The 16614-nt window shown below is 43.5% G+C and overlaps 1 protein-coding gene across 1 annotated transcript in view; it reads left to right on the plus strand.

The window, feature by feature from the left end:
* The window catches only part of DTX1 (deltex E3 ubiquitin ligase 1), a 68171-nt gene extending 51915 nt beyond the window's left edge, over positions 1-16256 (plus strand). Inside the window, exons 3-9 of the mRNA XM_054996384.1 lie at positions 3635-3696; positions 4746-4907; positions 7398-7459; positions 10725-10883; positions 12336-12497; positions 14075-14164; positions 15597-16256. Of these exons, the coding sequence (XP_054852359.1) occupies positions 3635-3696; positions 4746-4907; positions 7398-7459; positions 10725-10883; positions 12336-12497; positions 14075-14164; positions 15597-15821 (922 nt within the window). The 3' untranslated portion in view covers positions 15822-16256. The remainder of the gene's footprint in view (positions 1-3634; positions 3697-4745; positions 4908-7397; positions 7460-10724; positions 10884-12335; positions 12498-14074; positions 14165-15596) is intronic.
* The last annotated feature ends 358 nt before the right edge of the window (positions 16257-16614 follow it).

The following is a 16614-nucleotide window of genomic DNA, read 5'->3' on the forward strand; positions in this document are numbered from 1 at the left end:
AATGCTGTCTTGCATCTGTTCTGTCTCTCCCCGCAAGTCATAATCTCCCTTCTTGCACAGGGAACAGGTCACCCACTGACCTTTCTCTGACATGACCCTTCCCCTTACTCAGCTGTCAGAATGACATGTTGCTCTGTCACTTTTGGGAAGGAGATAATGCTTCTCCATCAAGCCACCTGACCTGCTGACCTCGTCATCCAGACCCACAGCAATAGCCAAGCCCCTGTCACTCCTTCCCTCCCTACCTGGTGCCTAGGTTTCCTTTCTGGAGGGTGAAAGGCATAGCAATCAGCCATGAAATTCAAGCTTGTAAATGAGTGAGTTTGTGCCTGTGTCTGTGTATTGTAAGTGTGGGTGATTACTTGCATTCAGTTGCCCCAGCAGAGGTGGATGGCAAAGCACCAGTTCCCACCAGAGCTTTGGTGAAGGCCTGTATCATGCCATAGTAACCAAAAGGAACCCAGGATCTGTTCCTGATCTCTTCCCAGTTTCAAGAGTTGGTGTTGCTTAGTAGTTTACAGTGCAATCTGGTGGTTCAAATCTTGCTTCAGACATGAATTCACCTGGTAGTTTTAGGCAAGCCAGTTGGTCTCAGTTTCCCATTGCCCCCCTCAAATGGTGTCATAATATTGGCCTACCTTATCAGGTTGTTGCAAGAATTGCTGTGATGTGGCTTTCAGACATGTCAGCACTTCAATTCCAGTGATTATTCTGTATTATTTGTTTAATCATACATTCATTTCTGAGTCTGCTGATGCAGAGGTGAGAAATTGGGAGGTTTTGCACGTTTGACGAGGGTCTTTAGAGGCCCCTCCATCCACCTTTGTGGAAAATTTGTGGAGAGTCAAAACTTGCCCCCGCCCTAACTATCATTTGCCAGGGGAAGCTGTCCTCTCATACTGCCTAGGAATATTTTTTGGCAGCAGGATTAGTGCATAGGCACAAGTTAGGGTGTGGGAGCCTAAAGGGAAGCAATCAAAGGCCCTCCTGTTTGATTCTGGGTGGAGGAGATACAATGAGCTTGCTGGCTCACCTGTACAGAAGCCCTAAACCCATTGCAGAAGCCAGCTGAAGAGTTCTGGTGCCTTTGACATAGAGGTGTTCTCACAGTTTGGGTGCTGCTGACCTGCGGCGGCCAAGCTTCTTTGTTTTCCATTTGTTGTCTTGCCTTATTTTCTGTGCTGGTTCTCTGTGCTTTGATCTGTTTTGATAAAGTGCAGAGAAAACAACAAAGAACCAACGGAAGGACAACAAATGGAAAATGAGTGCATGAGGAAGCTTGGAGAAAAGCCATTGCAGATCATTGCCAAAACCAGGGCTTTTTTCCAGCTGGAACGCAGTGGAACGGAGTTCCGGCACCTCTTGAAAATGATCACATGGCCAGTGGCCATGTAACCATTTTCACCGAGGGCGATTTAAACTTTAAAAAACTCCCCCCTTGTTCCAGCTGACCCAAAGTGACGTCATTGTGCAGTCCTGAGTTCCACCACTGAGTTCCACCACCTCTTTTCCCAGAAAAAAGCCCTGGCCAAAACCATTCTGTCTGAAAAGATCCTTGGATCCCTCTGAAGTCTCCATGATGGTTTTGGGCCCCAATGGCAGCCTGAGCTGGCCTCAGGGTAGAAGCTGTCGTGGACACTCAATTGCCTTGAGTTCCCTCAAATCATGGGTCAGGCTACATGTTTGGGTTTTAACTGGGGTTCTCTGCAACCATGGAGTAGCTGCAAAAAATGGCTTTTAAAAAATAAAGGAGAGCTATTTGGGCTCTAAATACCGCCACAGGAGAAGAAGAGCTCCTTCCTTCCCCCTGAAAGTGTTTTCCTGTGCCAAAATACCTCTGGGGGAGTCACTTCCCCACTTTTGATGCTCCATGTGGAGCAGCAAAAACAGGGAAATAACTCCCCCCTCAGCACTGCTTTGGTGCGGGAAAATGGCTTGAGGGAAGGTAGGTGCCCTTCCTCCCCCCTCAGCAGCATTCGGACCCCATTTGGGCTGTCCTTTACAGTTTAGAAGCCCTTCCTTGCAGCTTCTGTGTGGTTGCAGGGAACCTAAGTTGGGTCCAGGAAACTCGTACCCAACTTGTTAGACTAACCTTATCAAGTGGGGACCCACTGAGGAATTGCAAGAGTGTTGGTAGATATGTAGGAAGATACTCTCAGCTTATCTCAAGTGTGCTGGGGGCTTTGTGTGTAAGTGTCGTTGGCTTTCTCTGAAGTACTGGACCTCCAGTGATTCTCAAGGGAAATCTGGAGAACAATTTGGAAGCTGCTGGGATCCCATATGGATTTTACAGTATCTGTTGGCTTTTTAATTTTCTTATCCAGCATTTCAGCCTAAATTGGCTCCTAAAGAGGTTCATGGGCATTTTTAAAAAAATACAAATGACATTATAGCTCAATGCAAATGTCTCTTGGCGAGGGGATTTTTGGCTAGAGGTGGATCCCCAGAGCTGCCTGGCCGCTTCTTGCCCCTTTCAATGGCCCCATCAGTGGCAGTCAGAAACCAGAGGAAGGTGCAACCCCTGTGAAGTCTCTGACTTCACGGCTGGAAACTATGCAAATTTTATCTGGCCATTTCTTTGGCTTTAGTTTCTTCCTATTTATGATTCCTCCCTCCAAAAAAACCCAGGGTAGTTAAATTCTGGTTTAAAATTCTGAATCGTGTGTGGAAACAAACTCCAGTTTGCCAAAGCACTTGCATTTGGATGAGGTCACAGCAAAACTATTTGATGAAGCTTTGCATGTGAGAGGAGGAGGGGGAAGTCGGAGGAGCAAGTGGAATGTGCAATTGATGATTGTACCCAACACTGACAAACCACTGTTCGATTAGACGCTGTCACTGACAAACCACTGTTCGATTAGACTCTGGCCGTCGTCACACGGGCATCTCATCCGTTAAATTTACAGCATATAGCGTCCTACCTGTTATCGGCACAGTAACGTTTCTTTGGGTCACCTAATGGCTCTTCGCGCTACCAGCTGTCCACACCGAAGCACTCTGTTCTGTTCTCTCTAACCGCGCAGAAGCAGCTCCTCCCCATTTTTTTTTTTATTATTCTGGCGTTTAATTCCGCTATAACGGAATAACAGCATATAAACATTCCGTTAGAGCAAAACATTACGACCTTTTTGTTTTACCAACTTTGAAATTATATAAATAGCCCTTTGCCCGCAGAAAACTCCCTGTCTGACGTGATCCCCATCGCTGAAGACTCTGCCATGGCGATTGAGTCATTTTTACTTCAGCAAAAAGTTTGCATTGTGTTATGGCGTTATGGCGTTATAAGGACATAATAAAATAAAAAAAGGGGAGTCGCAGGAAGAAATGGATTCTGGGATTGAAGGGAGGGCATAGGACGTTGCGAGGCGAAATACATCGATGCGAGGCATTCACACTGAGGCACAAAATAGCGCGACTATCAAGCACAAAGCAGAAGAGAGAAAATCGCTACAGTGTTGGAATAAGGTGGGTGTTTGCCGGGAAATAGCGCCATTTTAGCGCTAAATAAAAGCCCGTGTGACGACGGCCTCTGTCACACCACCTGAATGCAGCTACAATGTGATATAGAACAGCCTACACAAGTTTTTTAAAAATGTCTAATCTTAATTCAGGCGCCTTCTCTTTTCTCTCACAGGGTTCCTGCCCTCCCAGTCAAGAATTTGAACGGAACCGGTCCAGTCCACCCTGCCTTGGCAGGTAGGGATGACATAGCTGGAGAAGCACTTGCTCTGCAGTGGGATGGGAAGATGGGATAGGCTTGGCAAATCTCAAATATTATTTGAGTTTTGGCTATAATCTGTGACAAGCCTTGAACAATTCAATCAGACAAGTTAAAAGGAGGTTTGCAAACAGCCCCTGGCCTGGTCACCTAGAATGATTAACAGTTACCTCCTGTTGACCAGGCAGGGTGGAAATGGAAAGGGGGGGTTCTTCCCACCCCCTTCAGGCTATCAGCAGTAGACAATTGGCTGTGTGGGCAGGCAAGTAGGCGAGGAAAAATGAAAGCTACGTTAAATGACATCACAGTTCCCCGTGTTTAGTTGACTTTTTGGTCAGATCACCAAACCAGGTAGCAGCTGAGGTCCAAAAAGAGCAATACTGTTCTTGGAGACCCACAGGTACATGGTGAGCAAGTTGAGAATATGCTTTGTCTGATATTAGACCCATATCCGGTTGCACCTCTAAGCCAGTCTTGAAGCTTCAGAAATAATTCTGTAAAAACGAACAAATTTCATAATCTTTGACTAGTTATTTTGCATAATAAAGCTTTGCCAGAAGACGGGCTTGTGGTCTAGATTTCAGTTCAAATTCTGGCCAAATCAAATTCTGTCCGGCAAAATAACCTGGATTCTATGACCTATTTTTATTGTACACATTAATTACACATTTCCTATTTGCATAATTTATTCTGTTTTGCAAGTGTTGGAGAATGTGCCGCCAGCTGCTGAAATATCTCTTCTCTCTGTGATCACTAGAAAAATTTATTCAGCCACCCATCTGGAGTCTACTATTCTTAGCAGACTTTGCCTCCATACTTTCAAGTGTATACTTTCTAACATATTTTACATGCATATGAGCTAGAAACTTGTCCTTTTAAAATGAAATGGAGGCTGACATTCTCAGAAAGCTGAATTCTGCAGCCAGTACCATAATTCTGCATCTTTTCTGAACATGGTACACGGTCTCATGATTTCCATATCCACCTTCTGTCTTATTTCAATTGCTCTTCCCTTTCTCTGACCCAGGAATGACAGGAATCTTGATGTGCGCTGCGGGTCTGCCAGTTTGTCTCACTCGAGCCCCAAAGCCCATCCTGCACCCACCACCTGTCAATAAGAGCGACATGAAGCCAGTGCCCGGTATCAATGGCATTTGTCGGAAAACCAAAAAGAAACATCTGAAAAAAAGTAAGAGAGACTTTTATCTGTACTGTCCTCTGAGTAAGCCTCCCACCTTGCCTTTTAACAATAACTCAGCTAAATGTGATTGTCAGCATTACCGTGGGTTATCTCTGCAAGCAGAAAGGAAGTCTGTTTTTATTTTTAGGAATCCATGAAATGCACCTGGAATGGTCAGCATTATTTTCTTGATCACATTTGGATTTTATCAAATTACCAATGCAATCATAAACAGAATTGTACCCTTTTTAGGGTACAACAGAATTGTACCCTTTTTAGGGTGCAACTCTTTTTAGGATTGTGCTGAACATCTTGTTATGTACTTCTGGCATATTCCATAGACACTTGACCTTGCTGCATCCCCCCCCCTTCATAATCTCATATGGAAATGAGTTCCTAGTGGAGAACTACATGCATCCAATAAAGTGGGCTCCAATCCCTAAAAATTTATGCTGGAATAAAATCTTTTTGGTCTCCTTTTATTTCAGCAATTCAAATGGTAGTCAACATTCAACAAATTAGGGACATTCTCCATCTTATCATTGTACAACTTTCCAAATAGAGAAGAAAAATGAAGTACCTGAACCTGCTTAGTAGGCTGACTTGGTACACAGGGACAATAATACACAAAACTGTGTTAATTCAGTAGGTAGCATACATTGTGACATGTACACATGGCCCCTGATCCAGCAAAGGAGATCCATGCATGTCAGTCATGCAGGCCCAGAACTATAGTGGGCATAAATCAAATGCGCCTCAAAAGCAAATCAGGCTGGATGCTGCAAGATCATACATCAATGCTTTTGATGGGGGGGGTACATTTTAATAACTAATCATGCCTCAGTATCTTTTAAACATGCCACCAAAATGGAGAAGATGTACAGCATGCTAAAGAAGATTTAAAGGTAGGGGAGGACACACCTAATGTCAGTAGAAGTTTTGATATCATTGTACCTTTTAGATGCAATTTGTTCATGTAATAATTTTTGGTTTTTAAATTTCATTTACATTATTTGTAGTCCACCTTTCTGACTGAGGCTCAAGGCAGATTACAGAGTGTGAGTCAGGACAGTCAATATAAAAGAAATTTCAATAAAACATGTAATAGATACATACACGCAAATTTGCACATATTTTTTAAAAACCGGGCAGAAATCCAATTCAGAGCTGAGGGAATGCTGAAATAGAGCATAAGCAATTCTGTGACTGACATATTAAACTACACAGGAACTGCTCAGTAAGATCATATTTAAAGCAATAGTAGTGGAGTCTATGGCCTGTCGATATTTACAGCAATAGTAGTAAAGTCTATGATATTTCCCTACCCTACTGATGGATTTCTATGAGACCAGTTGATGCAGCAGCCAAGAATACATGGGTCAAGTAAAGCCAGTGTGTTAGCGGTCACAGTGTTGGACTAGGACTGGGAAGATCTGGGTTCAAATCCCCACTCCTCCATTATGCTGTTTGGATGACTTTGTGCCAGTAATGTGCTCTCAGCCTAAACTATTTTGCAGGGATGTTGTGAGGATAAAACAAAGGAGAGGAAACCCATGTACCCTGCTCTGAGCTCATTGGAAGAAGGAGAAGATAAGCATATGATGGATAGGAATGGAAATGCTTTCTCAGGACTTTACCACTGCCTTCCTGTTATGGCAATTATGTAGGCCCTATAGATGAAAGCTTGCTTTTTCCAGCAGAGAGTCTGAGTATCCCAGCCTAAGTGCCCCAGATTAAAAATCATAAGGCATCTGCCAAAATAGAAGGCTGTGGCTCAGTGATGGAGAATGTGCTTTGTATGTAAAACATCTATAGTTAGAAATTCAAATAGAAGGTAATATGAAAGACTTTTGCCTGAGACCCTGGAGAGCAGCTGCCCGTCAGAATAAACAATACTGACCTTGACAGACCAGTAGTGTGACTGTCTAAGCCTGATTCATGTGTATTTCATATCTATAGGGTTTAATTTCTGGCCCTAAAGGAACAATTGCCTTTCTTAGAATATGGGGCAAGTCATCATTTGGCACCTCCGATGCTCTGAGGATTTTGCCAGGTTATTTTTTCCTTAAACAGACACTTCCAGTGTTCCATTGAGGCCTTGCACATGATGTTAACTGGAATTAATTTTGAGCTCTGATCTAAATTGGGGAGGGATGGCCAACTTGTATATTCTTAAGGGGTCACTGACTGTATTCTCCAAACATTTTTTCCTTCCAAAGCGTAGCTGTCCTGGTTGCAGTCCGTGACGAAGAAAGGTGTATAGCAGTGAGGAAGAAAAATTGTTTGGACTTTTGACTGAATTGAGGGGAGGCAGGGACCAGGCCTTCTCAGCCATTCCTTCTCCTTGCTGTTTGAAATGATAAGATGTTCAAAATGTCTTAAAGTTTATGTGTGAGTCGGAACCAAAAATGGGATGTAGAATTGACATTGTCGGGTTTTGCTCAGAAATGAAAAGAGTCTGGGGCATAGCTAGTTACAAGCTTGTTCTACCCTGTATAGGCAAGAACCCTGAGGATGTAGTGAGACGTTACATCCAGAAAGTGAAGAACCCCCCTGATGAGGTGAGTCTTTCTTCACATACACATACAGGCAATAGTATATTTTCATTGCACCGTTACAGTCCATCCCTCTTCTCGAAAAAATAGAATTTTTTGATAAACATGGTTTCTATTGGTAGAAACAAAATCTATTCCCAAATATGTGGAGAAACGACGCATCTGTTTAGAAACTGTATGCAGCTGAAAACACCTGATGTGCCGGTCACATGTTAAAGTTGCCATGGGGATGTCATCCAAAATGGCCTCCCTGTGGCTTATCATAGGACAGCTATTTTCAGTGACATTTGTGTGAAAATTGAACTGTCTCTTGGATGTTTTTGTTTCTGCTGGACTATGGTGCAGCTGCAGAGGCTTGCAGTGAGATCATACAGATGTGTTCAATAAATATTTCTATAGGTTACAAGTAGGTCAATAGATGCAGAGGAGTTAGCCGTGTTAGTCTGTGGTAGCAAAATCAAAAAGAGTCCAGTAGCACCTTTAAGACTAACCAATTTTATTGTAGCATAAGCTTTCGAGAATCAAGTTCTCTTCGTCAGATGCATGGTACAGAAACTGGTCAAATATAGAAGAGGAGGGGGGAGGAGGGGAGGAGAGAGAAGATGCAATTGGGGGGGAGAGGGAGGATGCAACCAAAACATTCCTTTGCTAGTAAATGTAAACATCACCTTTTGGTGTGGAGATTAGTTGGCTTGTGTGAGGCTTCAAAGGAGTTTGCCGTGTTGGTTTGTAGCAGCAAAACAGCCAGACCATCCAATTCCAATGTAGTATAAGCCTTCGATAACCACAGCTCTCCCCGTCAGATGCATCTGACAAAGAGAACTGTGGTCCCCGAAAGCCCACGCCAGGTGCCACTGGGCTCCCCCAGACCCCGCCTCTGTAAAGGAAATCTGTTACCTGTGATAATGTGATAACCATTCATAGTCCCTATTCAGTCCCAGCTTGACAGAGTCAAATTTGCATATGAATTCCAATTCAGCAGCCTCCCGTTGGATTTTGTTTTTTGAAAGGTTTCTGTTGAACTACAGCGACCTTTAAGTCTTTGATGGAATGTCCTGGTAGATTGAAGTGTTCTCCCACTGGTTTCTGGATGTTTCCATTTCTAATGTCAGATTTGTGTCCATTTATTCTTTTGCGTAGAGGTTGGCTGGTTTGTCCAGTGTACAGAGCAGAAGGACATTGTTGGCACATGAGGGCATATATCAGATTGGAGGATGAGCAGCTGTAAGAGCCAGAGACAGTGTAGTTGATGCCATTGGGTCCTGTAATTGTATTCCCAATGATTGCTTACTAGGAGGAGGGCATTTTTGGTGGCATACCTGTCGCTGCTGTAATGTGTGTTCTGGTCTTTAAAAGACATTGCTAAGAAGCTCAGTATGGCATATGAGGAAACTGTTCTACTTCACACTACAGGCTGAGCAGGGGTGTTATTGAATCCCCCTCCCTTCAATAAACTTACACACACACAATATAACAGTTCCAGAAAGAAAACAAGCAAAACAAATTCCTCTGACATCTAGGAGGCAAACACCCATAGACTTTAGCCCTGTTTGCACGATGCACTGCCTGTACATGCATACATCTGTTTGTAAGAGCCAACGTGCATTCACTTTATGAGTGAAACAGAGGCCCATACCTGGATAAATGTGGGGTTTGTATCACACACTCAGCTGTACATGCGTTGACTATAATATGAGAATACTTAACACACACCATACATATCCAAAGAACAATCAGGTGTACAGTGTACATGAATTGTTTGTGCGTGTTCACTGTAACTTTTGAACATGGGTTTTGGGGATAGGTGTTCAGATCTCCAGATATGTAATTAAGGTAACAAAAACGGTATGGGGACCGTGATGCTGGTATGTAATGGATTAATACTTTCACATTACTGACATGATTAAAAATTGTCCCCTCAGGCTGTGTTAAATAAACCGCATTGCAGAAAAAAGGCAGCCACAATATATATACTGGGCCGTTTCCACACGGCTTACCTGAAGCCGGGCCATGGCGCAACGTTGCGGATCATGCCGGGGAAAAGTGATATTTCGCGTTTTCCCTGGCATGATCCGCAATGTTGCACCATGGCCCGGCTTCAGGTAAGCCGTGTGGAAACGGCCCTGGTCTTTTCCCCCCCCACAGGGGCTACTGTTCCCCAATGCCATGACTTCAATGCGTACCCCCTCACCCCTGCCCCCAAGCTGCTTTTTAGAGATATAAGTTACTTCAGATGTTCCGGTCCCAGAACTCCAAAGTCATGTGTAATTACTACTTTCTGTGCACAGGAAGACTTTATTTAATATGGGAGAATAATTCAATCAGGCAATTCTTTATATTTGGTCTTAGCAGCTGACTCCCAGATCAGCTTTCTCACATGATATATCTAAAACACATCCAAGAAACAAACAACAGTTCACTCAAACTGTGCTTTGTTGTGGGTGCGGTGTAGGGAGTGTTTTCAAGAAAAGGTGATATTTCAATATGAAAGGTTTAGGTTTTCCCCAATAAGATGAATATAGTGCCATCCCAAAAGAGTTATACCCTCATAAATCCATTGATTTCAATTGACTTAGAAGGGAATAAACTTGATTTAGGATTATATTTAGTTTCCCTAAGTCTTTTGACTGACTAAGAAGTTCCCTCCAATTGTGCAATGTGTATTTTAAAAAATGTTTATTATTTTCAATATAAAAACTTTAAAAATTCCCATAAGTAGTATATGCTTTCTTAGAAGAGAAATCCTCTTTTAAGATATGTCCTATGTAACATGTACACTTTTCCCTTCAATACCATCTGTATACAAATTCATGATCCTTTAATTGATTAATAGCTCTATGAATGGTTGAAAGTTCATAAGACAAATTAACTAAGATGTCCTTAATTGACTGGGCAGACCTAGATTAGCATAGTGGTTAAGTGGTGAGACTGCAAATCAACACCCTGCTGGTTCCAATCAGCCATTGTCGTGTGCTCAGCAGGTGGCCTCTCCCCTCAACCTGTCCCCCATCTGTATGTTGGGGATAATATTAATATTCAGTTGTTCACAACTCTGAATAGAGTGCTAATCTGTGTTGCAGTTGTTGTTGTTATGAAGTTCCAGTGAATTTGAACAAATAATCATGGACACTAAGCACACGTTCCCAAGTTTTTCTCTGAAGGACTAGAATCTTGTCAAATTATTTTTAAAAGGAGGGTGATAGTCTCAGGAAGCCGGATAAAAAGATACTCTTTTCACCTGTTCATATACCGTATTATCTCCATACAACAGGACTGCACAATCTGTATGGAGAGACTAGTGTCCTCATCGGGCTATGAAGGCATTCTCAGGCACAAAGGCATCAAACCGGAGCTGGTGGGGAAGCTGGGAAAATGCGGGCACATGTACCACCTCCTTTGCCTGGTTGCAATGTACAACAATGGCAATAAGGTAAGGAAGCCAGGGAATAGGGTGGGGAGGAGGTCATAAGAGTCTTCTCTCTGTCAGCCAATGTTTAAGAAAAGAGCTTTCAAGCTACTTTTTGGTCAGGGATGACAGCCAGCAGAAGAGCCTGTCCCAAGGTGAGATGAACATTCTGAGTCATCAAGTGACAAGTAGCAATCCCCCCCCCTCCCGCCCTGGTTCAAAATAGAGGAGACAGAGATCATGCATCTTGGTCCATCTATAAAATGCAAATGGCTGGCTCATGCAACCTCAGGTTGCCTTCAGGTGTGCAGGATGGAGAGAAGGTGGTCAACTGCCACTGTTTCACAATTCGAAACCAGCTCACTCATATTAGCATTTTAAAGGAAAAGGGGTTTTTTTTAAGGACACCATCACTGCATGTGTGTTTGAGCTCTGACTCTTAAAAGCTCATACACTGGAAATCGAGTTGGTCTTTAAGGTGCCACTGCTGGACTCGAATCTTGTTCTAAAATGATTAAGGGATCTGGTCTCAGAGTCTGCCGTCAAACTGATATTTAAGGGATAAATTCCTCCTCTGCACAGCTCTGAGGCAAATTGAGGTTGTGTGAGCCAGCAGTTTGCATTTTTGTAGATGGACCAAGATGCATGATCTGAGGTCTTTCTTGGGCCAGCTGCTTGAAAGCTACAGCAATGCTGAGGATGAAGCATGAGCTTTCTAGATGCAGGGCATGTGCTCCGTTGCCAAGCCAGTGGTTTTCAAGCCGTGTCCCTAAAAAACCTGGAGATGCCTTTGAAGTTGTATCAGGTTTTTCATCCATACTGGCAGACCAGTATTTCTGAAAGACAGCTTGACCAATGCCTATCATTACAAATTTTGCTCTGAAATGCACAGCCAAAGAGAAATGTTGAGTGTGTTCTAGAGGGCCCTTGCGGTCCATCTGAATTGGTGATGAGACCCCCCATATATCTGGCCTGGTGCTCTTTAGGACATAGTCCAAATCTTCTGCAGTTCAAAAAGGTTCCTTGGTAAATGTGACTGCAGAAAGCCGGAGACTATTTCATTGCATTGAACGCACATGAAGCTGCCTTATACTGAACCAGACCATCAAGGACAGTATTGTCTACTCAGACTGGCAGCAGCTCTCTAGGGTCTCAGGCAGAGGTCTTTCACATTACCTTCTGCCTCCTCCTTTTTAACTAGAGTTCCCAGGGATTGAACCTGTGATCTTCTGCATGCAAAGCAGAGGCTCTTCCACTGAACCACAGACCCTCTTCAGTTGTTTATGGTGGACTTTAGTAGCCAGTGGTAGGAAGCAGTCCATGTTGAGTTCTTTCATTGGTTCCTAAGCCCTCTTTTCTGTTTCTATGTAAAGTGGGTCAGACAGTAGCCTCTTACGAAAGCCCCTTCAGGCCCATGGCCAAAACGTCCCTGAGAAATTAACTTGCTTCCCTATATTCCTCCCTTGCTTTCAACAGGATGGCAGTCTGCAGTGCCCCACCTGCAAAGCCATCTATGGGGAGAAGACTGGGACTCAACCACCAGGGAAGATGGAATTCCATATTATCCCACACTCGCTCCCTGGCTACCTGGACTGCAAGACCATCCGCATTGTGTATGACATTCCCGCAGGGATCCAGGTGAGAGAGGAAAAGGACTGTGGAGCAAAGGAGGAACAGGAATATCAAGAGGGGGAGGGAGTTGCCTGTGAAATTGCATTTTAGATCTTCTCTGTTTTGGGAAGTGTCAGCATTCCATGAAGGACAGTAGCCTGGTTCAGATGTCATGGCCAGGCTACGGTTTTGGTTTTTTGAGCTGTGTGCTGGCGTGCATCTGGGGGGTACAAAACTCCCATTGCACCTCTGATACAAAGCCCTTGTGTCATCTACCAGGACATAAAGACTTGTGTATTGTGTAGCAGTGCAGCAGAAGCTATGACAACAAGCCTTACTCCTTTAACCACAGCAGTCAAGCCGCAGGGCTCTTGTCTTGGTGATCTCTCAGCCTGAATCAATACTCACCTGCATAATACATCAGTTCGGTTTGCTTCACCTTTGCTGCCTCCTCTTTCTTTTTTTCCCATGCTCTGTTCCTTAGGGCCAAAATGGAACAGTTTTTAAAGAGTTGGGTCTGGGTCCTAACTCAGGTTCCCTGCAGCCATGTGACAGCTGTGGGGAGGGTAAAGGTAGAGGTGGTCCCCTGTGTAAGCACTGAGTCATTACTGACCCATGGGGGGACATCACATCACGACGTTTTCTTGGCAGACTATTTGTTACAGGGTGGTTTGCTATTACCATTTAAAAATAAAGGAGATGGACTCCAAATGCTGCCGCTGGGGGAAGAAGGACACTTGCCCTCCAAGATGTTTTCTCATGCCGAAACAGTACTGGAGGAGTTATTTCCCAGCTGCCTTGTTGCCAGGTGTTGTTGGCAGAGTATCTTTAAATTTAGGGAAGAAATGATAGGGAAGGCAATTCCAGTTGATCCAAAGATTGCTCTGCTCGGAATACTCCCAAGCTACTGGAATTTGAAGTTAAGGGTCCTAATTAAGAATTTGCTTGTTGCAGCCCATATGATCCTGGCAAAATATTGAAAAAATGCAAACACCCCCCCCCCCCCCGCAACATTCTGGCTGCGTAAAATCTGGATTAATATGTTAATGTATAAACGACAACAATCAGAATGGAATAAATGTTTTTATGGAATAAAAACAGGAAAAAATTATTAAGATTTGAAGGCCATTTGTGGTTTTATGGAATTAAAATCAAACCTAAAGACAATGTAGAAAAAAAATTCCACAGTTAATTTGAAGGGCTTCAGTCTGCTTTAAAGTGCTTGATAAACTTTCTGGGTATAATGAGATACGAGTTGTCGATTTGGCCTATCATCTTCATAAACTTATAGTAATATATTTATTTCTGTCATATGAATGCGGTGTTACTATATTGTCTTTCTCCATCTTTTCTTATATAAAATGAAGTAATTTTTAAAAAAGAAATAAAGAATCAGGATGGTTTGTGGGTTTCATGTAGCTTGTAGAGGATGGATCAGAGGAGAGTATTAGCTGGCTATGGCCTTATTGGCTGCTTCTTTAAGGATTTAAAGGAATAACATTAATTTCTAGGTGGTGACCCCACACACTCTCTCTTATTGTGGTGGGGATTCCTTAAGACCCTGTTGGTGGAGAACCTAATTCTCTGAGCTCTCTCTTAACCAGGGTCCAGAGCATCCCAATCCTGGGAAGAAATTCACAGCAAGAGGCTTCCCGCGGCATTGCTACCTTCCTGACAATGAGAAAGGCAGAAAGGTAGGTGGTCACACTCTCTCCACCCATCCTTTCATCTTCTGCAGTTTGCACGGGCCTTGCAGTATAACTTTTCCAAACACCCTCTGAAAATCCTGCTTACCCTCACAACAGATTTTTGAGAATTTGCCATGTGTTTGCAAGGATATTTCTGAAGCAAAAAGGACTAGAAACTTCCCAATTTTTAAAAAAAGATGGGCAGTGTAATCCTTAGAAGAGTGACACCCTTAAAACCCGTTGACTTCAGTGGACTTAGTAGGGGTATAAATCTGCTTAATATTGCATTGTAGGATACTCAGGATGCTGGATATGGGATTTTGCACCTACTCGGTGTTGTTTTGGAGACACATAATGCACAGGCAGTAGGGTTCCATCAGAGCAGAAATGAGATGGTAGCAGGTGTGTGTGCGTGCGGGGGGGGGGTGGATAACCCCTCTCTCTCTCTGGAAAAGCACACCCCAGCTCATTGACTTTCCAAGGCAGAGGTTGGCAATGTAGTTTTTAATTCACCCAACAGCAATCCCTCTCTAAGCCTGAGATACCTTTATAAGTAGATGGAGGTGGACATAGTTCAGTGATAGAGCGAGCATCTACTATGAGTGCAGAAGGGGCCAGGCTCACTCTCCAGCATCTCCAATTTTAAAAATCCAGGTACCAGATGATGTGAAAGACCTCTGTTTGTGACCCCAGAGAGACACTGCCCATCACAGTAGGCAGTACTGGCCTCGATAGATGAATGGTCTATACATAGTCAGTGTCCTGTGTATGTATCATATAGTAACAGTTTTTATTTGAATACAAAAGGGAAAAAACAGGTAACACCAGTTCAAAAGAGAGAGTTCAAAGATATAATGTTTCAAGATTCTGTACGTCAGAACGTACGTCAGAGCTTGCATGCATGGCATGGGTTTGCAAATATCAAATTTCCAAAGAATAAGGTCTGCCAGAAAGATCTAAATCTTTTCTTCTTTCAACACAAACTATTTGAACTTTTAAATAAAGCTTCAGTTCAGTGACCTCTGCAACTTAAACCAAGCCTTGGTAAGGGCTAAATGAATGCAGTATTTATTTATTAATTTTTTTTCTCCTAAAGAGAGCTTGCAGTGGCTTACAAATATGTTAAAAACATGCAAACCCTAAAAACACAGCCTATCATCATAATAGAAAATTACTGTGCATAGGAGGAATCAGATTTGAGAAAACCTATGGAATAGCATTCATTTTTCCAGAAAATGCTTGTTTATTTGCCATATTTTGGAAATGCTTTGTAATTTAAAATCAGTATAAAACAAGAACTGATCTTGCGCTTCATGAAACATCTGGCAGGTTTGTCCCTCAGCAGTGGCATAGAATAAGGGGCCATCTGGTGAGTTCGTGTTCCCATCACAGTCCGCCTCCATTCAGAGGGTTTTTTGATTTCCTGTCTCTCTCCCAGGTTTTGAAACTCTTGATAGTTGCATGGGAACGTCGACTGATCTTTACCATTGGGACGTCCAACACAACTGGCGAATCTGACACAGTGGTGTGGAATGAGATCCACCACAAGACCGAGTTTGGGTCCAACCTCACTGGTCACGGATACCCTGACCCCAACTACCTGGACAATGTCTTGGCTGAACTGATGGCCCAAGGGGTCTCAGAAGCCCACCTGAAGGACTGAGGAGGCATCTTGTCTTGCTTCTTTTCTCCCTCACACTCTGCCATTTGCTGCGTGGAAGCGTGAACACTGCCTGCGTCCGTCTGCCTGTGTGTGTGTGTCTGTCTATCTGCCTCTCCACCAGCACTTGGTATAGATCCTCTTCACCTCTCACGTTGCTTCCGCTGCCTTGACTTCAAATTACCTTTGCACAGCAATGCCAGGCATAGTAGCCACAAGAGACCATGGAGATGCACATTTGCTCCTGGACCAGAATTGCCATTCTTGTGTCTAGGTTTTCTCACTGAAGGGACAGTAAAGGGGGACCACAGGAAACTGCGTGAGTGAGCAACCAAAGCAAACGCTCAGCTAATCGTTTTTTTATATCCTCGGCAATCTGCAATATTCCTTCTGCCTTGACTTTAATATAGCACATTAAGGTGCACATAGATACTCTATATTACATATATTCAGTTCTTGTACAGGATAGCCTATGTAATAGAAGAGATACATGAAACCAGTCGTGTGGCTGTTGGTGCCCCGGCCTTCATTGTCTCCCTGTATGCTCCTTCTGTGCTCCTTCCTTGTGGCTCCTTGTCTCTTCATGTGATGCCATTGTCACTTTGCAGGGAAGCAATAGGAAGGCATTCCGGCTTGGGAGATGAGCAAGAAATACAACAGGTGAAACCAAATGTAACATTTTAACAGCAGGTTCTTCACCTGTGGTTTGATCCCAGCTTTGCAGTTTGCCTTACTCACATACATACCAGCAAGTCGAACACTGGCTCAGCTATCAGTGTTGCCCCTTCTTTCATGC

This window comes from Eublepharis macularius, chromosome 13 (genome assembly GCF_028583425.1).
Source record: "Eublepharis macularius isolate TG4126 chromosome 13, MPM_Emac_v1.0, whole genome shotgun sequence".
Classification (NCBI taxonomy): Eukaryota; Metazoa; Chordata; class Lepidosauria; order Squamata; family Eublepharidae; genus Eublepharis; species Eublepharis macularius.